Here is a 25,917-nt window from a genome sequence, read left to right as displayed (position 1 = left end):
TTTTAAGCTATAGCATAATATTAAAATAGAAACTAGGCGATGTAAGATAATTTTTGCAAGTAGCTCAAGGAATGGATAAGATAATGAAGAAATTAAGAGATAACAGCAACAAGACACTAAGGTCTCCAGAAAAGAATTATTGCCTCCTTATCAAGAAGACTCAGACTTCAAAGGACCAACACAATTGGTTTACAATATGAAGGAGGGAGTCGAAACTAAGCAGAAGAAATCCTTTGAAAAGAATTTTGAATAATGTATGAGATATATGAATATGCAACAGGCTATTACTTTTAAGGGTCAATTATTTGTTAGCAAGGCATGTTTCTGTGGCAGAGTTTCTTTGCTTTTTATTGTCCTTTATTGTCCTAACTCTAACTGTCCAAATTATTACTGCTCTAAATTTTATTACTCTTTGTATAACTATTTTGTTACTTTTAAACTTTTAAAATTTTAGAACAAGTGATTGGGCGTTTTCCACAGGGACAAGGCCGCCTGTTGGCCGCGCCGGGTGCTCCCGCTGATGACCGCGTTAGTCACGGGCTGGGAGCCCCGGGGAAAAGCGAGCGTGGGCGGCCGCTCCCGGGAACCGGAGAGCCGTGGCGGCTGCCCCGAGAGCCTGTCAGGAAACGGAGCAGCGCAGGGGCAGGACGCTCCCGGTGCTGCGGGACGGTGCGTGAGCATCACGGCGGTCTCGCCTCGCTGCGGTACCGGCGACCCGGCTGTGGCAATGCCGCCACTCCCGCGTGGGTACCACGAGGCACCGCCCGTGGGAGGTTTCCCGGCATGTCCCGGCGCTGGGGAAGGAGCCCCGTTCCCGCCGCCGGTACCGGTGGGCGCGTTGACGTCATCGTGTTCTGTGACGTCACCGGCGGCGGGTCCGGCGTGGGGGGTCACGGCCGCGGGTCCGCCGGGGGCGGGGCGAGGGTGCCGGAACTACGACTCCCACAAGGCTACGCGGGCGCACCCCACCGGCGGCGGCCAATGGGAGCGCGGCGGGCGCTCAGGCAACGCGCACGTGGTAGCGGCGGCGGCCAATGGGCGGCGGCGGCGGCCGTAGCCCGATGGGCCGGGGAGGCCGCGCTCCGCGAACAAAAGGCGGCGGCGGCGGCGCGAGCGGGGCCGGAGCGGCAGCGGAGCGCGGCGGGAGCGGCCGAGCGGGGCTGTGAGGTGAGTGCTGCGGCGGCGGCAGCGCCGCGCTCCGCCCGGCACGTGGCGGGGCCTCTGCCGGCGCTGCCGCGGCGCCCACGCGTCTGAGGCGGGAGCCGCGCCGGCTCGGGCCGGCCCCGGCTCCCGTAGCTCGCGGCGGGGCGGGCGAGCCCCGGGAGCGGCCGCAGCGCCGCTGACGGAGCGGGTGTGCCCGCGGCAGCGGCCGGCCCGGTGCTGCCCGGAGGGAGCCCCTCTCTCCCGCCGCCGCCCCTGACCTTGCGGGCGCCGCCGCCGCTCCTCCCGCGGCTCCCGGCGGCGGAGCTGCTGCCCCGCTCGGTCCCGGTGGCCGGGGACGGTGCGCGGTGGTGACAGCGCAGAGATTACCACGGGGCTGGGGAAGGGGCCGGCTTGACGCGTTTTTCGCCCTGGTCCAAGCGGGCCTCGGACTTGCCTCCCTTGCCACGCGGAAAATCCCTTCGTGGCCGTCCCGGAGGAGCAGCCCCGCGCGGGGGCCGCGCCGTTCCCGTGCGAGCAGCGGTGTGCGCAGCCCGCGTGTCGCTGCCTTCCCAGCACAGTCGGCTGTGTTCCAGCTGTCCTGTTTGCTGCTTGTAAACACCTCCTGTTTGCCCTGCTGCTTTCGAAATTCTCATCCTGCTCTACAGACTCTCCTTTCTCTCTGTTGAGCAGTTTGTTGTCTGCAGGCTGAAAGCTGAGCTGCACCCTGGCTCTCCTGTCTGTAGGTGTCTGTACTCTTTCTGATGTCTGTACTCTTTCTGCTTCCTGCCTGGGTTTGGAGCTCAGAGTATCAGCTCTGCTGGTACTGTCCAGTGCTGCTGCCCAAACCCTGTTGGGTTTCCTGCATATGAGACTCTGCAGCTCTCTCCAGGCATCAGGACTCTTCCCACGGTTCCAGCACTGCCTGAAGTGGTTCCCAAGCAAGGGCAGCCACAGTTGGAAGTCCTGCCCAGCCATGGTGGCCAGGGAGCGCTTTACTGCCATACACAGTTCAAGTGATTTAAGGAGTAAGCTTGTTAAGGAGCCCTCAAAGCTGCAGAAGATAATTTTTAATGACAGCATTCCTAAATTCCCTCCTTGTAGCACTGGGTGCCCACCAGGTGTGGGGAGCCTGTGTGCTGCTCTCCGTTAGCCACAGGTCCATGGTCTGTGCTCCTCCCTGGCTGCCGTGTTTCTCTCAGAGATTCTGTGTGTGCAGGGAGCCTCCCCCGGAGCTGGGCATGCAGCACCTGTTTGTATCACCCCACACAGCATTTCCCAACCACAGCTGGGGGACCATGACCTCACGTTGGCTGAACACCGAGCCCTCACCATCCTCTGACGAAACACATGGGTCTGCCAGGTGGAAGCTGATGTAACTTTTCATGCTGCCATGGGCTGAAAATACTGGCTTAGCTTGAACTGTGTTAATAAATTACCCAGAATGGAGGGGAGAGGCTGTTTATGGTGTGGGTTTGTTGACACAGTTCTTGGGAGAGTGGGTGTCAAGTCTTCACTGGAGAGGGAGTCCTTTCCTCCTGGTCTGAAGTGTTGTTCAGGTACAATTGGAGCACAGTGCCAATCCAGATCTCGGAGAATTCCATGTGTGAGCACCACATTATTTGTGAATGCACATTGGTGAAGCTGAATTGCACCTCTTCTGGTTAGAAGGAAAACAAACTAAATCAATGTCTGTAATACTTTTTCTCCCCTTGCAGAGCAGACTGTGTCACACTGAGCAGTGCCACATCACTGATCTCCTGGGAGTCAGGGAGACTTCACCTGAGTTCTGTGTCAGGAGTGCCTCCCTGTTTCTCCCTGTTTCTCCATCCGTGTTTCCTTTGGATTTGTTGCATACACCCTTCAGCTGGTTGCTGGTATATTGGGACAGATGTATCAGTTGTTTCACAGCAAACACAACATCCAGCTCAACTCTTGCCTGCTTGCCACCATCCTGCTGATTTTCTCTGTCAAAACACTCAGTAAACTTTCCCCAAACATCAACTTATTTGCATGTGTTTGATAGGTGATGTTTTGAGGGAATAAGTGCTGCTGAGCTCCTGAAAATATGATCTAATCCATGTCTCTTACTTGCTAGCAAAGGTTGGAATTCAGCTCTTTTTGAATTGGTGGGTATGGATGATGAGAGAAAGGTCTCTGAGGTGTTGCAGGGAAGCTTTTTGGGTTGGAGCCTCACTAAATGAACACAAATAATTTATCAAAATCTGTGGTACTTGTCCTGCTGACATGAATCTAACCTTGTGTGTGGTGGGTGCAAGGTCTGGGGCCCGAAGTGCTGAGAAAATTGCAGATCAGTCTTGGCTAATGAATGCTGAACACAGCAGTGGAAGAGAATGTTGTTATCCCACAGCTTGTGATTTGGGCAGAGAAAGGGACATTTTCCCCGGGTTTATCTTCAGAGGTGCAGCCACTCCTCTCCCCAGCACTGCAGGTGCTAAACATGACTGAAAATAAGATTAATTCTGCCAGATGAGAGTTTGACCCCGTCTCATTCCTGGAAAACTGAGGAGATTGAGTTCCTCTGCCTCTGTAGTGACATGAGTCTGTGCCCCTGCTTGGTGTTAGCAGAACAGATGCAGTGAGTTAATGGACCTGCTCTGATGGCCCTGCAAGAGCACACACACACACAGCCAGGAATTGCTGATGCCCTATGGATTATTTTCCTGCTGATCTCTTAGTTTAACAGTTCAGCAGACTGAAGCAATTGCTTTGTGCTCTCTGTCCCACGAGAAAGGCAGGGTTAGAACAGTGGAAAAACTGAGTGAGGGGTGTGATTAAAGACTTGCTAATGCAGATAAGGTCAGAACAGCAAAATTCCTGCTGTTCTGTTGCCATGACACAAGGATGTTATTTTTCATCTACTGCTATTGTAAGAATTTTGTAGTTTCCTTTCTTTACCCCAGTAGTGTTAGTGCAAAAATGAGGTGATGAAGTTGTGAGGGAAACCAGGAGAGCAGCAGAATGGAGCAACATAGAAAAGACCAGAAATGGTTCTGAGAGGGGAGCAGCTCTGCTTTGTATCCCTCAAGTTTAAGGAATCTCATGCATGTCACTCGTTCCCACTGAGGTTTTTTGCAGGACTATTCTTAATAAGACCTGAGACACTCTGGCTCCAGTGTCCTGCAGTTGCAGGGTATTTGTTGGCATAACCAGCATCTGCCTGAGTGGTTTAATTTCTAATTGTGGATTGAAGTTCTGCAGTGCTGTTCAGAGGATCCGTGACACCCTGGAGAAATGACAAATACTTAGATTTCTTAAAGAAATATGTTTGCCATTTTCGTTTACCCATCTGCTTCTGCTGCAGTGAGATGTGACACTGTTTCCCTGAGCAGATTGTGGAGTTGATGGATTTCGAGGGGCTTGAAGCCGGAATATTGCAGCTCCCTCTCAGGCAGAACAAATGGTGGCTGCAGGTATATATAGTGGGAGCAGGTTTGCTCTCAGAAATAGCTCTGCTTAAAGTCCAAATTCCAGTGGGAAGTTTTAGGCTCTGCAGCACAGATGAGACGTGTGTGTGCAGCTGTGAGGCTGGGCAGTGGTGTGGTGCTTGTGGGAGTGTGTCTGTGTGTGCCTGCAGGGTCAGGCTGGGTGGTTGGTTTGGGGTTTGGTGTCCTCTGGCTGCTCACAAGAGCTCCTCTCTTGTCAGGCCACCTTGGCTTTGCCAACAGGCTAATAACTGACAGGGGCTGTTTCAGCAGACAGCTAGGGGCAAGTGTTTCTAGGGGCAGGGTGGGGGTTGAGTCTGATGAAAGATGGGGTGCTGCAGAAACATTGCCCGGTCCTGTTTTGAAATGGGATTTAATTGGAAGCTGTGCTGCAATCCTGTTCAGGTTTTACATCAGAACTCTTTGAAAGTGGGCTTGCTGTTCTTTGTTTTTTTGCCTTTGCTGTAGCTTTGCCTTTGTGATTTTCAACCCTGGAATTGCATTTGAAAATATGGCAGTGGCACAGTTGTCTGCTGGTCCTTAAGTACAGTTATCAGCTTTCAGTAATAGCATTTAGTCTAACCTGTTTGGTGTTGGAAGTTCAGGGAATGCAACCTCCCTCCTACTATGGAGTAGGAGTTGGGATGGACCCACCTCCTCCTTTCTGCTCTAGGTAGAAAGGTTCTTTATTTCGAATTATGGAAAGTTAATCTCTGCCTATTCTGTGTTTGCTTATAGGATGAATAGCCCAGCTGATTACTAATGGTTATTACCCAGAAGGCAGCACAAGAAATAGCTGGAATTTGTTAACTGTTTCTCTCTGTGGGGTATGTGTTTTGTGAGGGCAGGTAGTCCAGGTGCTCAGATGGAATCTGAACTCCTCTTTTTTGTGTTGGAGCAGCTCTCCCTGAATCTATCCCAAGAGTGCTTTTGCTTCCTGCCACACTGACAGTGCTTGGGAAACAGTGACACGACCCTGGTCACTCAAAATGCAGGAGGAGCTGCTGCTTGAGCCTCCCTGACAACAGTCTGACCCCCCAGACACACCAAACCTGCTGGCTGATCACAGCACTCAGTTCTGATGTGTGACACATGCAGACAGGGTCACTGGGATGAAGTATTCTTTTAAAGAAGTGTTTATGGCAGCTAAAAATAAATGGATCTTTGACACCTATGACTCTTTTGTTGCATATCAAAAAGAATTAGTTACACTCTTGAGGCCAGAAATCATTTGCTTATATCAGTTTGGAATATACCTGAAAAGAGAAGAAAACTGTCCATAGAAAGGGACAGAATTAGGAATTTTTCTTAAAAAAAAACTCAAAAAACAAAACAAACTGTCTAAACTTAATCTTTTTTATTGTTGTCTTGAACATCTTATTCTGTTAGACGTAAAACTCTTTCCAAGAAAGCTGGTTCTGAAACAAGAAAAAACAGTGATGCAAACCTATTCTAGTTTTGGTAATCCTGGCAGTGTTTTCTTTTCCCTTTAGAAAAGGGATGGGGATTGCTGACATGCCCACAGTCAGGCTTGACTGGGAATATGGGATGCCTTAGAGAAGTGAGTAGGAGGGAGAGGATCCCTCCCTGGAAATGCACCAGGAAAAGGGGTAGGTGGGTTGCACCAGGAGCAATCCTGGGGTGCTGCAACATTGGAGAGAGCTCAGCACTGCCCTGGATGGGAGGGGATGCTCCAAGCTCTGGATTTGGGAAAGGCTTGGTGGTGGCTGGGACAAGCTGCGGGGATTCTGCCTTTCCCTGCAGACAGGGCTGGATGAAAATAGTGTGCATGGCAGGGGAACAGGGTAGGAGTTTTAAGCAATATGAGTAGTTCTTGCTTATCAGATGAGTTTTATGATCTCACACGTAATGGGGAGACTTTGCTTTGCTTTGGGTTTGTGTTGAGCTGAGTGATGCAGAGTTCTTTGCCGGAGCAGGGCTCTGTTCCTGATGGATTTTTGTTTTTTTCCCCATCCAGACTAGGTAGCCATGTCAGCCAAAGCCATCTCTGAGCAGACGGGGAAGGAGTTTTTGTACAAGTACATCTGCACGTCCTCTGCCATCCAGAACCGCTTCAAGTATGCCCGGGTCACCCCCGCCACGGACTGGGCACGGCTCACCCAGGACCACCCGTGGCTCCTGAGCGAGGTAAGGGCAGGGACAGCAGGATTTGCCTTCCTGGAGCACCTGAGCACTGCTCCAGACCCTTCCTGAAGGACTGGTTGCTGCTGCTGCTCTGTCACAGTCACTCCCACCCTGATGAAGAAACAAGCCTTGCTTCAAGGCTCAGGATCACTTCGTGGGGGGCTGATTTAAGACTGTGAAATACAGGAGCAGAGATAGCTGTGCACCAGTTGCTCATAACTGCACAGAAGTTTGAAGGTTGATTCAGACAGAAGTGTCAGTTCCTATTCTCAAAGCCTTGCTCGCTGAAATAATCTTTGTTCTCCTCTCTCCATGTCTGGCTTTAATGTAAAGTTAGGACACTGCTTAGTTTTCTCGAATCCAAGCAAGATGTCAGGGAAAACTTCCTTCTTAAAATTTTTTCAGTGCAAAATCATTTATCTCTGTGTCTCATATCCTCATACTTTCTCTAGAGGAAAACATACCCAGAGCTCTTTTTTATTAGCTGTCCAAGATGGCTCTTTTCCAGTGGTTAATTATATTAAGTCATTGGCTGGAGAACATGAATGTCTCATAGTCCTTGACTGACTGCCTGATAGAAGCCCTGCACTAATTAAATGTTCCTTACTCAAGTGCCTGAATGAACTGCAGGAAGAGATCAGCAAGCCTTGCAGGAAGCCAGAAGGGAGCAAGGTTGCTTTTGGGCCTTTAAGGCAGGTTCTGTAAGGCTGGAAAGGGCTTCAGGGTCCAGCAGCAGGACCATGCTCAGTGTCCTGTACTGCAGCACGGTGTGTTCTGACTCATAAGTTGCTGAAGTTCCAGGATGTATCCGTGGTACAGGAGAATGACACTCAGTTCTAGTTCGGTTATTTAAAAAGATATTTGCAAGCTAGAGATGTGTGGAACCCAGGAGCAGCTATCCATGGGTTTATTATAAAGAGCCATGACCAGTTACTGAAATGTGCATGACCCTGACCCTAGCCAGTCTCATAAGCAAAGTGTAGTGACAGCAGGAGCTGTTTGGGGTTTTTTTTTGTGAGCAACTGTCTGTGTCTGTCATGACTTTTATTGGGCTTTTTCATCAAAAGAAGAACAAGCTGTCACCTCAGCCTCTGATGTCTGCTTACAGCTGAGTGGAATAAGGCAGCTTTTCTCAAAGTACAGCGTAAGAAAACACAAATTTGCAGGCATATTGTATCAGGAGCTTGATTTGCTAAGATTAAAGGAATTTTGCAAGGATGGGTGCTGTGCATTACTGATTTAAGTTTTCACTGTCTGCAGAGAACCGCTTGACCAAAGTCAATGTCTAATCCTTCTCCCTTGAAATCTCTTGCCCAACCTCTGCAGCGTTTAGTGGTGAAGCCAGATCAGCTCATTAAGAGACGTGGGAAGCTTGGCCTGGTTGGGATTAACCTCACTCTGGATCAGGTGAAGGTTTGGCTCAAGCAGCGCCTGGGCCAGGAAACCACGGTGAGTGCTTCACTTTTGTTCCCAGGACAGGCCAAAAGCTGGAAAATCACCAGTCCTCCACTGCAGCCAGCCCCTGAGTTTTTGGCTGATGATTGAGTATTACTTCAGACCCTTGTTTTAACTTGGTGCTGGCATGTAATATTTATTTTTCTGGGAATGACAGAGCAGTGCTAATGATAATGAAGTGCCTGCCATCCCTGCTGCTGTGTGTTGGGAGCTGATGGACTTGTGCTGCCTCAAGGAATTTATGCCTTTGGCCCTGCTGGGATTGATTTGGCTCTGGCTCTGAGCCGGTGCAGCAAGAATTGGGAAATAGCAGGAGCAGCACTGTGAGTGCTCCCTGTTGGGAAAAGCCTGGGTTTGGAAATTACTCCTTTAGCACAACACAACAACCATATCAAAAGCAAGGACTGGGCCACAGACTTGGGACTGCTGGTGTTCTCAAAAGCAGGGAGTCTCCCCCTGCCTCTTGAGCCTGGAAACGTGGGTTTGGATAACAGGAAATTGCCTACACAGAGCAGTTCCTGGACCCATAAAAAGAGACTAAAGGATCCTCTTGCTCTTCTGTGCTCCCTGATACCATTTCAGGGTGAGCACTACTCTGAGGCCTCTATTTCTGCCACTAGCTCAGGAATTCCTCACTTCTGAATTTTCTACTACTTACTCCAAGAGCCTCTCAAGCTCTTGTGTCTCACTGTGCTGAGCAGGGCCCAGTGACAGTGCTGTCTCTGGGACAGGAGAGGAGAGCAGCTGTCCTGGTGTAATTCTGATACCCCTCTGTCCTGGTAGGAATGGGAAAGGTGACCGACTCCTGTAACCAGATATCCTGAGGTAACAGTGCTGGATGCTGTGCTGGAGAGGGAGGAGTGGTTCCCCAGGAGGCATGGTGGAGAGGGAGCAATTTTAGAGCAGTGCTGATTAATTCTCAAAGCTGGACAAGTGGTTATGGGTTTTTATCTTGTTTTCTGTCCCCAGATTGCTAATGCAAAGGGAATCCTAAAGAACTTTCTGATTGAACCCTTCGTCCCTCACAAGCAGGTTAGTACACCATTAAAGTAGACTTTTAAATCCCTTTGGATTTGCATGTTTAACTGGATTGTTACAGTGCAGAAAGCAGAAGTTTGGGAGTGTGCTGTTGAGCTGACAGTGTTGCTGCATACCCTAAGCAAAACCATCTTCTGTATTTCAATACTGGAATTTTAAGTAGAAAATAAATTCATACACCTTCATATTCCTTAGAATTCTTTAATCAGTTTGCCAATGCAGTGAAAACTCCTAAGAGAGTACATCATAGGCCACTACAAAACAAATAAAACTGCAATTCTAACAGAAGAAGGGCCTGCCAGATACTTCTGCACACAGATCTTTGTTAATTATGGTCTTTGCTGAGATAATATCACTATTTCCTTTTCCTGTTCCAAATAAAAATAACTGGCAAGTCTTTCTCAGTGTCAGGGCTGCTCCAGCATGGCTGTTCTTTGAGAAGCTTGACTTTGGGCTCAGCTGCCCCAGTCCCAGCACTGGCACAAAGCCTCTCCTCTCTGGGAGTCACTGATAAATGCTTGTCCCTGCTCTGTGGCACAGGAGGAAGAGTTTTATGTGTGCATATATGCTGCCCGTGAGGGAGACTATGTGCTCTTCCACCACGAAGGGGGTGTGGATGTGGGAGATGTGGATGCCAAAGCTCAGAAGCTGCTCGTGGCCGTGGATGAGAAGCTCAGTGAGTCGGATGTGAAGAAGCATCTCCTGCAGCATGCACCAGCTGACAAGAAGGAGTAAGTAGAGATGCAAATCTGGGTAGGACCAGCCATGCAAAAGCTGCTCTCTTTTATCTCAGTGCCACATCCCTCTATTTTCTGAACTCTGAAGATCACTCTCTTGCCCTTCTTGCTGCTCTCCAGAATATGCCATGCATCCTGAATCCAAACTCTCTGACCTTAGCTGTCTGTAAAACCCACAAATAAGGTTTCCTAGTGCTGAGCCTTTACTTGGCAGCAGCGCTTGTCAGCCTGCTTAGGTCTCAATGTGAGACTGGAGACCTGTGCTGAATTCTGATCCTTTGTGCCAGCATAGAAGTTTATTTTGTTTAGTGAACTGGTGATGAAATGTGGCTCTGACTGCTAATTCAGAACTTCCCTTTCCCTTGCTCTGGCCTGATCTCCAAAGTTACTCTCCTGTTCTTCCTTCTGCCAGTCTTATCTCTAGATATCAAGGCTTCTGCATCTCCCTCAATTAGATGCCCATACCTAGTTAGCCTAACATGAGTCATGATTTTTCCAAACATAGCTTAATCCTTGCAGTGCAGTACTGAAGGGTGAAGGAGCCTGTCACTCCACCAGTTCACTGCAGCCTCCTCCCCATCACAGCTAACGAAGCTCAGATCTGACAAAGATGGATATCAGCAGGGAGGCAACGATGTGCTTCTGTTTGTAGGGAGATAAATCAGACTGCACAGCTCTGACAGTTGTGAGCAACTGTGTCCTCAGCAGAGTTTGGTGGAGGGTAATTAAGATGAGTCATCAAGGTCTTCCTTCCCTTGAGTCATCCATCACCCAGCCTCCATCCAGAGAAGATGAATGAGAATGAAAGAAATTGATGCCAAGTAAATTTGCAGATTGCTGCTAATACCAATGAACAGAGCAAACTGTACTTAGATTTGGCTGCTTTAATTAACTTGTGTTAATTTTTTTTCCTTTTTTTTTTCCAGTGTCTTGGCCAGCTTCATCTGTGGCCTGTTCAACCTTTATGAAGATCTGTATTTTACGTACCTCGAGATCAATCCATTAGGTAATGAATATTTTTGGAAGCAGAACTTTCTGTTCTGAATTACTGAAATGTGTTCTTGATCCTTCCTTTGGTTCTGTAATTCACAACAGCACCAGGTGCCATGTGCAGAAGTACAGAAGTGGCAGTGATCTATCTGTCTTTGAGCTGTTCATTCAGTGAATTAAAAATGAGGAAATGAAAAATTCCCTTCAAGGGAATGTTAAGGCAGAACTGAAGAATGTAAAAATTGCACCGTAGAACAGAATAACCCCTGAGACAGAGCCTGGACCATGGCCACAGTTACTGGTTAATTCCTGAGAGAACTTACTGGGGCTGGTCAATACTGCCCAGTGCCAGGGGAAACAGCAGCCACCCAGCTTTTGCAGTGATGCCTGTGTGGTACCAGCTGTTGGAGTAAATCTGTAACATGTCTCTGTACAACCCAGAGCTAATTGTGATGTTTTTCACTGCAGTGGTGACTAAGGATGGTGTTTACATCCTTGATCTGGCTGCGAAGATTGATGCGACGGCTGACTACATCTGCAAAGTGAAGTGGGGGGATGTGGAGTTCCCCCCTCCTTTTGGCAGGGAAGCTTACCCTGAGGCAAGTGACAGCTGGAATTTCTTCACTGTGTCCTGAATTTATCATTGCTTGTATGCTCATGGCATTGTTGTTTCCAGTGGTTTTGTTGCTGTGTCTCATCCCCTTGACAGTGCTGTCCGTGATACCCTGTGCATGGGTAGCTGTAAGTCCTAGGGCTGCTCAGAATCACACTCTGAACTGCAGTTGCTTCCCAGCTGTTTGGTCATTTCTTTAATTCAGAATTGGCTTTTTTTTTAATGGAGGCTGACAATTAACTTCTGTCAGCTGTGTGCCAGAGCTCTGTGCCTGTGCAGAGCTTCCTTTTGTGGTTCCTGCCCACATTGCTCTCCTCAGCATCACTGTTTTTCTCTTGGAGCAGTGGTTACTGGGAGCCCCGTGGGAGCTGAGCGTTCCCTCAGTGTTTCAGTGACAGTTCTGAGAGCAGAGCAGCAGCTGTGTGTAAATGCTGCATCCAAGTGTGAATCCAGAGAAAAATCACCATTTCTGGAACTTATAAGTAAGAAGATGTTAATATACCTATTTTTCCAAAAAGTGAGGACAATTTACAATGAGCACTTTACTGTAAAGTTAGCAGTGCCTGTTCCCTCTCCAAATTCCCTGGGTCTGTACTGCTGGATGCACAAGCACTGCTCCAGACACAGGTCTCAGCAGCTTCAGAGGCTGTTGGAAGCAGACCTCTCTCCTTAATTATTCTGTTACTTATTTCAGGGATCTGTTCTTCTCTCTCCAAAAAGATTTCTGTCCTGACTTTTTCATTTTAATGATTATAATTATGCTTCAGTTGGAAGGTTTTTGTACTGTGGCCAGGAAATCCATTTAGCCATTCCTTTCCATGTCGCTTGCTGGATGCCAACACTCAACTCAGTTTGCTCTTAAAAGGATTAGTTCAGTTTTTGTCTCTGAATCATCCCTCTCCAAGTCCCTGGGAAGGTTGTTATGGCAGAATCTTTGCTGGGAATGTTAATGAGCTCTGATGAAGTGCTGCTCAGCAGCCTGGCACACTGGGCAGCAGGGGCACCACGTTGAGCCAAATCACAGCTCTCAGTAATTAAGTTCCTGGCTCCAGCACAGTCAGAGTGGTCACCATGGGTGAGATGATTTTCACATTTCCTCAGGTCTCAGTCTCGGACAAGGCCAGAACAGAGTTTACAGTTCTGTTCAGATTTTGTGCCTGTTGTGTGATGAAGGGATGGAGCTGGGCCTCTGTCTCTGGCAAATGCTGAGTTTGTTGCTCTGCTGTCCCTGAGGTGTGATTGCTCCGTGTGTCCAAATGCACCGAGCACTATGAACCCTGGGGATGGAAAGGGCAGGTGCAGGAGGAAGCTGAGGTTGTGCTGCTCTCTCTGCAGGAAGCCTACATTGCTGACCTGGATGCCAAGAGTGGGGCCAGCCTGAAGCTCACGATCCTGAACCCCAAAGGCAGGATCTGGACCATGGTGGCTGGTGGTGGTGCTTCAGTGGTGTACAGGTAATGGAAGCGAGGTTTCCAGAGGGGGAGGATTTCAAGGGCTGGGAGGACATAATTTCTGCAGCCTCTGGAAGGTAGACTCTCCTAAAGCCATTTTTCCTGTACTGTGACTGGGATGGCTTCAGAATGAAGATGCTGTGCAGATTTTTCACCAGACTATGGGACATACTATGGAAGTTAATTTTGGAAGGGTTAGGGTTAGATACAGTTTCTTACAGAGATACAGTTCCTTTCTGACTTACAAAGAAGCAAGCTGGCTGAAGGCTGTTGAGGGTAATATGATTGTTGTAGTGGTCACTGAGTTTGCATCTGAGGAGCATGACAAGATTAATCATGGCTGGCTCCAAGATGAGAGCAGCTTTGTATACAGCAGACAGCACTGTCCCTCTGTTAGGAGCCCCACTTCCCCTGGGATTTGGAATACTTTAGGAACTTTATTGTGAATTAAATTATAACTAATTTCATAAGTAACTGCTTTTTGTGTTGTTAGTGACACCATTTGTGACCTGGGGGGTGTGAATGAACTGGCAAACTACGGGGAGTACTCAGGAGCCCCGAGCGAGCAGCAGACCTATGACTATGCTAAAACCATCCTCTCCCTCATGACCCGAGAGAAGCACCCAGAAGGTAAGGGAGATGCTGCAATCCCAAAGCTGTGAACCTGTCTGGCAGAAAAACGTGGCTAAATCTGGGCTGTTACTATGCTTAGCCTTCCCTAGCAGAGCTGTCAACGTAGTTCTGCTTTCTGAATGAACCAGGACTGGATTTCTGTCAACTCTTGCTTCTGAGAGAGGACTTGTGGTTTTTCATGGGGCCTGAGAGATTCTTATCAGACATTCTTGATTGGTACAAAGCTCTTATCTTCCAGGCTCTGCTAAACTCAACTGCTTTAGGGTTTTTTTTCTACTAAATACAGCTGGTTACTCTGCAACTTTGTTTGACTTAACTGCTTTCTGATCTAGAATAATCTGCTCTTGAGATGGTTGTACTAACCTGTGTTTCTTTCCTCAGGGAAGATCCTGATTATTGGAGGCAGCATTGCAAACTTCACCAATGTAGCAGCCACCTTTAAAGTAAGTGACCAGTCTCAAACATCAGCAAATACGCAGTTGTCAGCCCCCAGCCCTTCTTCCCAATTCCATGTTTGGCTGAGGTTTTTAGTCCATCTCTTCCAGGAATTTTAGATTATGGCATTTAGATGATGGGTAAATGTCTTGCTGCCTGGGTCACCTGTCCTGTGTGTTTCTTTTAGGGCATTGTGAGAGCAATTAAGGACTACCAAGGCCCTCTGAAGGAGCATGAGGTGAGGATCTTCGTACGAAGAGGAGGCCCGAACTACCAGGAAGGCTTACGTGTCATGGGAGAAGTTGGTGAGGACCAAGCTTGTCTGTACACCACCGCACTTGTCCTTCAGTTTTATTCTTGCATCTTGTTTCTTCCACTTGCTTTCTGCTGAGCTTTCTCAAGGTGAAACGCTTCACTTTGGTAGAGCTTTCCCCTGAGGATGCTGACTGCTGTTGTGTAATTCCACAGGGAAGACCACAGGGATCCCCATCCATGTGTTTGGCACGGAGACCCACATGACTGCCATCGTGGGCATGGCGCTGGGCCACCGGCCCATCCCCAACCAGCCGCCCGCCGCCGCCCACACCGCCAACTTCCTCCTCAACGCCAGCGGCAGCCCCTCGGTGAGCTCCCTCCCCCCCTCAAAGGGGACAGGCTGGGGAGCCTCATGAGGACAGCTGCCTGTCCAAACAGGCTGGAAAGGCATTTGGGCCACTAGTGGATTTGTAGGAAGCTTTAGGAAAGCAAACATGGCTCCACTGGTGCAGTTTATCAGGAGAGGCCGCCCCAATGCCCATGTCAGTTGTGCACAAAATGTGGCCTCTCAAAGCTGAACCTACTGGCTCATTCCGTTTTTTGTTGCTTGACTGAAATGGTCCTATCTGAAAACTTATTTTCTTTATAGTAAACCAGTGTGGCTAAAGCAAGGCCACCTCCTCCTCTGTGCTCCAGACCACACCTGGAGCAGTGTCCCTCACTGACTTGGCTTCTGAATCTTTCAGACTCCAGCACCAAGCAGAACTGCCTCCTTCTCTGAGTCCAAACCAGATGGCATTGCTCCAGCTAAGAAGGCAAAACCAACAGCACCTCTTGGTAAGTCCAGCCCTGGGAGTGCTGCTGGCAGTGCTCTGCTCTTCCCAAAGGCAGGAAGGGCATGAGACAAATGCTTTTTTTTTCTGGATGTAAAGGGAAGAAGTTTTGTGGTGCCTGCTTATCTTTGTCTTGAGTGTAGTTAAGAGATTTAGCAGCTCACTTGTGCCATGAGCTCATACACACAGCAAGTCAGAATTGCCCTGATCTGGAATGTTCAGGAACAGCACAACGAGAGGAAGTACAGTGAGAGGGCTCCAGACTGCTTGTTTTTAAACAAGAGCAAATCCAAAGCCCTGAGTGCTGTGGAGAGGAGAAGAGGACTGCTGCAGCACCTGCCTGGGTGCCTGGCCAGTGGGCTGGCAGCACTCAGCTCTGTCATACCATTGCATGAATGATTCTCTCTTTAACAGATTCAATCCCAGCCTCGAGACCTGGTTCAGGTAGGACTTGTGTGACCTGCTGAATGTGCCTGGCCTCGCTGGCAACTGACTTTAGTTCTTAGTTTTGTTGCTGTTTTTTCTCTCCAAAAGTTTGCTGTGTTGTCTGGTCCCTTCCTCCTGCCCAGCATATTTAGCTGTCACCATGTGAACTTCTTATCTGTTTTTTCAAGTGCAGATCACATTTGCCTCTGCACAAATCCTTCCTCTTTCTGGGGGAGAGACAGCCAGGTCTCAAATTTTGTTTTTTCTGCCTTCCCCCACACAGCCATTGCAGAGAAGAACAGCCTGAGGCACATAGTGATAAGCTCTGTTCTCTTTGCTTTCCAAAAGGAGGAGTGACCAATAACTGGTATCTTGTTTCAAAGGAAAACAAGGTAGTGCAGGGGCCCTGGTTATCAGGTTTGGAAAGTACAGAAAAGTCACAAATTAACTACATGTTGCCTTAACAGTCCAGCAAACTATTAAAGCTTGTGCTCAGTGAAGTTATTGTATAGGGACTTCAAAACTCTCTTGGGCTCTATGCTATGTGAAAATAAACTGCTGAACTGGAGGCAAAGTAGAGCTTCAAGTCACCTCCCTTATCATGAGGGGGGACATTCTTGGGATTGAAGGGGAATTCTTGGATTGTTGCTTGCTTGCTCTCAGACAAACATCATTCCTCTCTGGGTTTGAATTTTGGTGTTCCTGGGAACACTCATGGTACTCCCTTGCAGGCATCTGTGAAATAAACATAATTTTCAGTTCCCTGATAACAAGTCATGTTGCAGTGAATCTGAGCTGTGAGTGAATGTTTAGGGCTGGAGAGCAAGAACTGATTATTCATTGAAGCCAGAGGCACAGTGTCCTGTTTAATCCCTAATGCTGTTTACCTTTGATCCAAATCCAGGAAGAACTCAGCAGTAGCCCAAATTGGCATCAGTAGATGGATCAGCTTTGAGTTTTTACGAGTTTTCAAATTAATTCTGCTTGGAGTCAGGAGAGACTCAATGTTGTCTTGTGACAAGTGGTGTAAATAGACTTTAAACCAACAGTCCATCCTCACTGGCTGAACTGTTGCTTTTCCTGTGACTCTGTCCCCTGAAGCCAAGTTTTGGGCCATATATAAATTCTTGGAGCCATCAAATTTCTGTTGGATTCTGAGCATTAAAAAAATCAGAGAAAAGAAAACCCAAGTATGTTGAGCTCCTTTATTTATTTTGTCCTCCCCATTTCCTACCTTTTTTTTTTTTTTTTAATGTTTCCTATCATTCTATTCTGGTGCCCTGACCAGCCTCCCATGGTTTGCCCAGACTGAGAGCTACATGCAAATAAATACATGAAATTCAAAATTCTCTTCAGCTTTGCATAAGAAAACTGGTAGAAATATGAAAGGCCTAGGAGAGAAGAGGTAGAAACAGTTTTTACTTCTCTCCTATACCAGCTCCCTCCTGTGATTCACTTGCCCATGTAGTGAACCCCAAAACCTGGCTGTTGTGTTCAGAATCCAGGGAAGGGGTTGCTGATTCATCTACAGTTTCTTCCTTAATTTGCACAGTGTGGCTACTCCCTCTTGCAAACTGCAGTTTATCTCCTGGGTTCAGTTTGGAGGTGGGGGAATACACTCATCCAGGAGCCTTTCAGCAGGCATTTGGCAAAGCTGCAGTTTGTGTCTGGCTCAGTTGTACAGTTTGAAGATGGTTTGGTGGTTTTTTTCCTCTCTTTCTGAGCAGGTAAAGCCACAACGCTGTTCAGCCGCCACACCAAGGCAATCGTGTGGGGGATGCAGACCCGGGCTGTCCAAGGAATGCTGGACTTTGATTACATTTGCTCCCGGGATGAACCCTCCGTGGCTGCCATGGTTTATCCGTTCACGTAAGTAGCACGCAACTGCATCGCTCTTCCATTTCCCTCCAACTCTTCTGTGACCTTCCTCCTCTCTGTCTCTGTGGTTCTTTAGTGGGGCTCTGCCCTGGTCTCTATCCCTGCTGGAACACCTTCTCCTCTGCTCCCTTCCACCCCTGGGTTGGCCTTGTAGGCTGCTTTCTTCAACCATTGATTTCGGGCTGCGCTGTTGAAACAGCTTAATGTTCACCACAGAACTGAAGCTCCACTTCATGTGCTTTTAAAAGATGTCCAGGTTCTGTTCTTCACTGAGTGAGTAAGGCAGGTGTGATTACCTGGGCTTTCTTTCCAGCCCTCTGGCTCAGCAAAGGCAGGCAGGCTTTGTAAGGCTTCTTCCATTCACCTGCTGTTGGCTCTGTGCTTATCTAAGCCTGATTTGTGCCTGCTGCAGCAGAAATTATCCCTCCAAATATTATCCAGGATCATAGCAGTTCTGCTGACAAACCAAAGCAGGTATGTAGCCAAACAAAACTATAAAAAAATAAAATCTTGTTCATATTCTTTCCAATAGCAGCAGGGATTTCTTAGCAAGCAAGGAAGCCTGTGGATCCTTTAGTGGGATAGAGAGTTTCCTTGTGGTATTTACCCTCTTTTACTCATGCCTACAGGGATGAGAAGGGCTATTGGGTGTGCATGAGCTGTTTTACTGTACCCCCTCAGTGTGGGGGTCTCCCTGTGGAAAAGGGCACGAGGGAGAAGGGAAACAGCAGCTGTTGCTTCCAGTACAGTGAGGTGGGAGCCCAGAGCCAGGCAGGAGCTTTAGTTCATTCCTGTGGCATTTACAGATATCCTGGAGAGCTGATGTCTAATCAACCTCTGTCCTGCAGAGAATTTCTCCTCTTGACAATTAAGTCCTTGCACTGTTATTCTGCAGCTCTGATGGTAATTGCAGCTCTGTAAATAAACTCTCAGCAAGTGCAAACCTCGGGGTACTGAGTGCAGGCACACCCATGTCTGTAGGCGAGTGGCAGCCTCTGGCAGTGCTGCACTTGATTAAGGAGGAAAAAGCAATAGGGATTGAAGTTTAAGGCTACCTGTAATTATCTGTTTCTTCTTGACCTTTTGGAGGGAGCCAGGCTGGTAAAACCTGGAACGTTCTGTCACGAAGGTACTGGTATGGGAGCACAGCCAGTATCCACACACTTAAATGACTGCCCAGTCAGACTTCACTGCAATTCCAGTCAGAGCATCTACTGTGTATGAAATACTGACAGTGAAACCTTCCCAGGTGCTTCCCCTCCAGTGCCTGTGGGATGGACAGAATCCCACTGTAGCAGGATTGGGGAGCTGACTGGCCCTCCCATTGTAGTCCTGTTCACTACAGATACTGGTTTCCTGTTTTCTCAGTCCAGTGTTAGCACCAGCTCAGTGACACAGCTTTGCACACCTCTCATTCATTACTCTTTCTGTACCTCATTCTGTCTTCCAGCTTGGAGTAGAGTTAAGGCTCTGGTAACTTCACAGTGGGAGAGCTTATTCACCTTGCTGGATGCCTCTGTCCCCATTAGCCTGTCTCCTTCCATACGCTGCTCTGTCCTATTCTCTGAAGAACCTTCTGCTGTCATATGGTCCCTCCCCAGACATGCTCACGTGCTCGTGAGTGTCTCAGTCAGTCTCGGGGGCTGAGATTGGGGTTTGTAAACTGCTCTGTCTGCATGCACTGTGTCTCTTTGCCTTTCCAGCAGCCTTCAGGTCAGGGCTTTTCCATCTTCTCTCCCACAGTGGAGACCACAGGCAGAAGTTCTATTGGGGCCACAAAGAAATCCTGATCCCAGTCTACAAGAACATGTCAGATGCCATGAGGAAGCACCCAGAGGTGGATGTTCTCATCAACTTCGCGTCCCTGCGCTCTGCCTATGACAGCACTGTTGAAACCATGAATTATCCTCAGGTGAGTGCAGGACCCAGAAGAAGTCCAAATGAAGAAGGAAGACCCTGTCAGCAGAGTACTGGTATTTTTTAAACTGTGATGGCATTAGCAAATTGTCTTGGTTTTCTGACTTAGCAGATAGCCCCCAATTCTAACCCCTTATAGGATGTAAGGAGGATGCTGGGGGCCCCTGGCATATCCTAATGCTGGACTTGCAATTTAAGAGGAACTTGTTGGTTCTTGGTTAGCAGTAACTACTTCAGGCTGACTATAATACAGTGCTGCTCTGATGTGCAAGGGGGAGAAAATTCCCTGACCAGAGCATTGAGCCTGTTGTGAAGATCATGGCAGCCTGCAGATTGATGCATTGGGCCTTCCTGGATGAGAGTGCACAGAGTGACCTCCCATGGCTCTGACAAGAGGCAGCTCTGTGGGGTGCCAATGGTTTTCTTTCTCTCACGGCAGATCCGCACCATTGCCATTATTGCTGAGGGCATTCCGGAAGCCCTGACACGCAAACTGATCAAGACAGCTGATAAAAAGGGAGTCACCATCATTGGGCCTGCAACTGTAAGTACTGATGGCCACTTTCTCCTGTCTTTCTTAACCTTCAGATCAGCTTTCTCTCATGGATGAAGTGTATCCTACAATCTACTTTTTGTCTTTAGTCACAGGAAGTGCATGCTAATCTCTCATCTTAAAGTCATTGCCATCCTTCCTTCTCTATACAAATGCTAGCAAGGCTGCCTTACACAAATGCTCCTCAGTTTCATGATTTTAAAGGGCCTTACACCTTTCTCTTATTCTTTTATAGGTTGGTGGGATCAAGCCAGGTTGCTTTAAAATAGGCAACACAGGAGGCATGCTGGATAACATCTTGGCATCGAAGCTGTACCGCCCTGGCAGCGTGGCCTACGTGTCCCGCTCTGGAGGGATGTCCAACGAGCTCAACAACATCATCTCCCGGACCACTGATGGGGTCTACGAGGGGGTGGCCATAGGGGGAGACAGGTACGAGTTGGCACCTTCAGTAAGCAGAGGAATTGTTGGTAATTTGGAGAAGGAAGAGCAGGTTAGGTGTTAATTTTTGTTTCAGAAAAGTATTTGAAATAAATTTCTGACATTTCCCCTGATTGTACACAGATATCCTGGTTCAACTTTTATGGATCATGTCTTGCGTTATCAGGATACTCCAGGAGTGAAGATGATTGTAGTACTGGGGGAGGTGAGTAAGACCACTTAACTGGCTGAGAAATAGCTGTGTGTGGTTTTTGTTTTGAGACCTGGTTGCAAGAATGCTAAATAGCAGCTTCTACTGCTCTTGAATGTTCAAAATTTTATTTATTGCTGCTTTTGTTAAAAGAAATTGAATATATTCTACAGGCAAGCATAGTCTTACCTATTTAAAATAAATAAAAGGAAAAGAAAAATCAGGAGGTTTTGTTCTGGCACTTCAGACATTATTTTGTGAAAAAGGAGAAAAATTCCTAGCAATACTTCTTTGTATGTCTTGGAGCTGGTTTTATCAAAAGTGCAGCTCAGAACCATCTCTCTCCCTGCAGATTGGAGGCACAGAAGAGTACAAGATCTGCAGGGGTGTTAAAGAAGGCCGGATCACCAAGCCAGTGGTGTGCTGGTGCATTGGTACTTGTGCCACCATGTTCTCCTCAGAGGTATGTGCAAAAATTGGGGCACATGCATGAAATAGGAATATATCCACAACAGGAAGAAAAACACAACTTCACTCATTGTACCTAAACCTTCCAGAACAGGCAGTAGTAACTTTAATGTACAAAAGTTTATAAATACAAATTATAAAGATATCTTGTGCTTCTATAGTTCTGTCACAGGAAATTTCCAGGGGATTCTGTGAAGGGAGCCCAAAGATGCCAGGGAAAGCAGTAAATTCCAGTAGCTGCCTGTTTCTGGAGTAGGGATGGCAAAGATCTGTGTTCAGCAGCTCTGAACTGGGGCAGTTTAGGGAGGCAGAAAGTGAATGAGCCTGGAGGGATTCCAGCTCAGAACATCCCTGTGATTGCCCTGTTGGCTCTGACTGCAACCAGGAGTTTTGGTAGCCCAGAGGAGACAGATGTGTTCCCAGTCAGGGCTCTGTTCTGTTGCACTCTCTGCAGGTAACAGTCTGCATTCCTTAGTGCTCTCTTTTCCTGTTTGTAGGTGCAGTTTGGCCATGCAGGAGCTTGTGCCAACCAGGCCTCTGAAACCGCTGTAGCAAAGAACCAAGCCTTAAAGGAAGCTGGAGTGTTTGTTCCCCGGAGTTTTGATGAGCTGGGAGAGGTCATTCAGTAAGTCACACTCACAGGGCACCTTCAGCAGCAGACAAAAGCTGTTGGGACACTGATTCTGGCCTGATAGGAAATATATTTCTGCTTAAGGAAAGCAGATTCTACTTACTGTGGGGTTTTAAGGTCTAGGTTAGATCGCCTCTCTTGGGTCTCTTAGAAGGACCAAAGTTACTGAATGGATTCTCTCCCTAGGTCTGTGTACCAGGATCTTGTGGCCAAAAGAGTGATTGAACCAGCTGAAGAAGTGCCTCCTCCAACTGTGCCAATGGATTACTCCTGGGCAAGGGTGAGCTGTGCTGGTTTAGCTGCATTTGGGTTTCTTGGAATCAGGCAGGGCATAGGCTGTGATTCTGGATGCCGTGTTGGGGTTATACCTTGTGCTTTGTAGTGTTACTTGTGAGCTCTGCTGGTTCTGGGCTGTGGAAGCTGCTCTGAGGGCAAGCCTGAGGCGTTGCTGTTTGCCCACTCTGCCTTGTGCTGCCCTCCTCTGCTGGTGTGGGGTGTTTAACATCCTCTTTGCTCTGCAATTCCAGGAGTTGGGGCTGATTCGCAAACCAGCTTCCTTCATGACCAGCATCTGTGATGAGCGAGGACAGGAGCTGATCTATGCTGGGATGCCCATCACCGAGGTCTTCAAAGAGGAGATGGGAATTGGAGGGGTTCTAGGCCTGCTCTGGTTTCAGAGGAGGTGAGGCAGTTCTTGTGAAAGCTTGCAGATTCTTTGGAGTTTTTCTTGTTTTTTTAATAGACTTTTAAGCCAAAAAAACCCCAAAAAACCTTGTGATTCCTTTGTGAAGGTAAATTCACTGGAATGCCATTTCTGTGTTTCCTCCATGACACTATTTTGGGTTGCATACAGTGTGTTTAAATCTCAGATTGAAGTTTTCCATGAGTCTTGTGGTGCATTGAGGAAGCTTCTGTATTCTAGGCCTGATTCACAGTCTGACTACTTGTGTCACCTCATCTCTGGAGAGGCTGGGGACTTGACAAACATTTGCATTTGTGTTCTGTTCCTGACTGATGTGTCTGTGCCCAGGTTACCCAGGTACGCCTGCCAGTTCATTGAGATGTGCCTGATGGTGACAGCAGACCACGGGCCAGCCGTGTCCGGAGCCCACAACACCATTGTCTGTGCCAGAGCTGGCAAAGATCTGGTTTCAAGCCTCACTTCAGGACTTCTTACTATTGTGAGTACCTGATATTCAGGAGGTTTAGCTTTGTTACTCATTACTCTTCTAAGTTTTATTACTGCTATATTTTGGATTGGTTGCAGAGTTACAGACTGGTGGTGTCTGTCCACTCACACAACAATTCCAACATTAACAGTTTGGTGCTCCATGTTTCAAATCTGGTCCTTTTTTCCAGTAAGTGAGACCAGTTTGTCTCCTTTGAGTCTAGAAATATTTTGTAGCAGCCAAATTGCTGTCAATGTTAACTCTGGTTGCCTGAACTCTAATAAGAGTTACTAAAACAGACACTGGATTGCATTTCCCCCCACGTTTTCTCTAGCAGACATGCTCCAAATTTGCATTTGTGTGAGAGATAAGCAGATGCTTTCTCTTAGGTGCCTGCCCAACTCTAATGTCATGAATGCCAGAAATCAGGAGGGTGGATGGGGGAGATAATCTTGAGTTTGCATCTTAATTGTGGAGTGCTTTGATGTAATTGCCTTTGTTTTGCACCCAGGGTGACCGGTTTGGGGGAGCACTTGATGCTGCAGCCAAAATGTTCAGCAAAGCTTTTGACAGTGGGATTATCCCCATGGAATTTGTGAATAAGATGAAGAAAGAAGGGAAGCTGATCATGGGCATTGGACACCGAGTAAAATCGGTAAGAAAACTGCGTTAGGACAAAGAGGAGGGATTTTTAGGAATGGGTGAGGGAGAACAAAAACAAAGGAAAGAAAATTGGCAAGTTGGAGAGGCAGCTATTGACCAAATTCTCCCAAATCTCTAAAGAGTATCAGTAAGAGGCAACATCACTGACTGTAATGTGCTCTGAACTTGCAGATAAACAACCCTGACATGAGAGTTCAGATTCTCAAGGACTATGTGAAGCAGCACTTCCCAGCCACTCCTCTGCTGGACTACGCGCTTGAAGTAGAAAAAATCACAACTTCCAAGGTGAATGGCGCCAGCACTGAACTGTTCTGGGCACTGCTTCTCATGGGAGGGAAAGTGACTGGGCCTTGGCTGTATTTTCAGTGCAGTGCTTCATAAATTTTTGCTGGGGATTGTGTCTGGGGTGGAATTGAAGCCAAGCACAGCTGCAGTTTGGGAAGGCTGAAGGCATTTGGCTACCAGGAAAATGCTGAACAAGCCAGAACGTTGTCTGTGTGGCCACTGTCCACAGTGGCACTGCTGGGTGTAAATCCCAGGCTGTTGGCACATGTGCTGGCCCATGGCAGGGAACCTCCATGGGGCTGACCCAAGGGACCCCTTGTTCTGGGTTGATTTTCCAGCATTCCCATTAAGCGTAGTTCTTGCTCGGGCTGCTGCGCTGGGGTGTCCCCAGCTACAGGCAGCCCTCAAATCACCAGTGGAAGGTGCCAGGTGAATGCCATTTGCACTGTTGACATCTTTATTGGGGTGTGTTTTATTTCCTGCAGAAACCAAACCTTATCCTGAACGTAGACGGCTTTATTGGAGTGGCCTTTGTTGATGTGCTCAGGAATTGTGGCTCTTTCACACGGTGAGTGAGGGAAAGCTTTCTTGCACTGCCAGCTCCTGAGGGGCAGAATTTCATGACATTGGAAAGGAAGCATAGCCTGGCCTGGCTTTTGGGGGCAGAAAACTGTCAGGGGAATTTGTATGGCTTCTGGCACTAGAGCAGGTGAGACTGCTTCCTTAAATAGATGATTACCAGGAGCCATTTATTTTTCTTTTGTTTTGCAGGGAAGAAGCAGATGAATATATTGATATAGGAGCTCTCAATGGCATCTTTGTACTGGGCAGGAGTATGGGATTCATTGGTGAGTTTGCCACGTTCTCCCTGCCCCTTCCCTCCTCCTGGGGCTGCCCTGCCTCAGGAGCACCAGACAAACCTGAAACCCAGGGGGATTCAGTGCACCCCAGAAATCCAACTCAAGGCAAAGACTAAGAGGATGGATGGGAATTCTGTGACACAAATCACTCTCCTTTCAGGACACTACCTGGACCAGAAGAGATTGAAGCAGGGTCTGTACCGTCACCCCTGGGATGACATATCCTATGTCCTACCAGAGCACATGACCATGTGAGAAGCTGGTGTTGCCTTGGAGTGCACCAGGACAGAACCTGTCCAGGGGACAGCCACAGTGGGACTGTGATGTATAAAGATGATTATTGGGACAGAGATGTCGAGCTGCCTGGTCAAACTGTGCAAAGCGACTGTTTTATAAGGATAGAAACTTACTCTAATAAAACCAAAACTTGTGCTATTCCCTCTGTTAACCTGCTGTATTTAATACTCTCTCTCACACTTTTATTTTTCCTATTCTCATTTCATTTTGTTTCCAGAAGTGATTTAGGGTTTGGGGGGGAGAATTTGGCTCATAGGTATGCCTTACTGATCTCTGGTAACAACCTCTACCTTTCCCATGAAATGGCCCATAAGCCATCACTTTGGATTTTTTTTTTTTGTTGTCTGTTTTTTTCAATTTGTTTACCATGTTCTTATCCTTGGTCTGACTGTACCTGAATCCTGGGACCACTGCTAAAGTATAACCAATGTTATTCAAGCTGGTGTAGTAATTTAAAGTGTAAAGTTGTAACATACTGCTGTGAAAACTGTGAAATCCCTGTATTCCAGTGTCTGTATTTATGCAAACAACCTCTCCTTTCCTCTGACTGCTGCTCTTGTGCACTGTCACTCATGTAATCTGCAGCTGCAAAAATATCTCAGTAATAATTTCAGTGTCCTCCTTGTCTGTGTGCTGCAACCAAACGCAAATAAATACACATTACTAATTTATTCTTTTTCCATGTGTGACTTCTATGAGTTGTCCCTAAGCAGCGTCTAGGGCGATGTGTGACAAAATTGTCATTTAACAAAATAACCTTCAAAGCAATTACTCCTCAGGGTGTGTTTCGGGTGATTTAAAAGGGGAGAAAATAAAAATCAAACTGCATATATACTAGACTTGCCTGCTTCAGGTCAAAAAGGTAAAATTTAGTAGAGAATAAACAGGAGGACACAAACTAGCCATGATTGATACAGCATTACACAAGAGTTGGGGAACTGCATTGTGTGTATAGCAAACATGAAATA

General features: G+C 47.7%; 1 protein-coding gene across 4 annotated transcripts; it reads left to right on the top strand.

Annotated features, from left to right (window-relative positions):
- The first annotated feature begins 1,086 nt into the window (after nt 1-1,086).
- On the top strand, nt 1,087-25,620 carry ACLY (ATP citrate lyase). Of its 4 annotated transcripts, none has more exons than XM_085561899.1 (29): nt 1,087-1,167; nt 6,565-6,734; nt 8,058-8,180; nt 9,156-9,218; nt 9,765-9,955; nt 10,888-10,967; nt 11,420-11,550; nt 12,900-13,018; nt 13,509-13,645; nt 14,030-14,091; nt 14,271-14,388; nt 14,552-14,706; nt 15,085-15,175; nt 15,586-15,615; nt 17,325-17,466; nt 19,219-19,387; nt 19,832-19,936; nt 20,181-20,377; nt 20,510-20,591; nt 20,929-21,039; nt 21,542-21,669; nt 21,862-21,955; nt 22,203-22,357; nt 22,706-22,856; nt 23,356-23,499; nt 23,679-23,792; nt 24,278-24,360; nt 24,564-24,640; nt 24,813-25,620. In XM_085561899.1, exons 2-29 carry the CDS (start codon nt 6,576-6,578, stop codon nt 24,905-24,907), a joined length of 3,306 nt encoding a protein of 1,101 aa, XP_085418025.1. In that variant the 5' UTR covers nt 1,087-1,167; nt 6,565-6,575; the 3' UTR covers nt 24,908-25,620. The 4 variants fall into 4 exon arrangements, with proteins under 4 accessions (XP_085418025.1, XP_085418026.1, XP_085418027.1 ...); XM_085561900.1 differs by having other exon boundaries at nt 11,420-11,554; nt 12,904-13,018; XM_085561901.1 differs by lacking the exon at nt 15,586-15,615.
- Nucleotides 25,621-25,917: the final 297 nt, after the last annotated feature.

This window comes from Lonchura striata, chromosome 27 (assembly GCF_050655825.1).
Source record: "Lonchura striata isolate lonStrDom1 chromosome 27, ASM5065582v1, whole genome shotgun sequence".
NCBI lineage: Eukaryota > Metazoa > Chordata > Aves > Passeriformes > Estrildidae > Lonchura > Lonchura striata.
This window is presented reverse-complemented; position numbering and strand designations above follow the sequence as displayed.

What these genes read in the sequence shown, in the direction of transcription:
- ACLY (XM_085561899.1), top strand. Translation starts at nt 6,576, where the DNA reads ATGTCAGCCAAAGCCATCTCTGAGCAGACGGGGAAGGAGTTTTTGTAC. An exon ending in ACCCGTGGCTCCTGAGCGAG is followed by an intron (nt 6,735 to 8,057) that starts GTAAGGGCAGGG and finishes CAACCTCTGCAG; the next exon opens with CGTTTAGTGGTGAAGCCAGA. An exon ending in AAACCATGAATTATCCTCAG is followed by an intron (nt 19,388 to 19,831) that starts GTGAGTGCAGGA and finishes CTCTCACGGCAG; the next exon opens with ATCCGCACCATTGCCATTAT.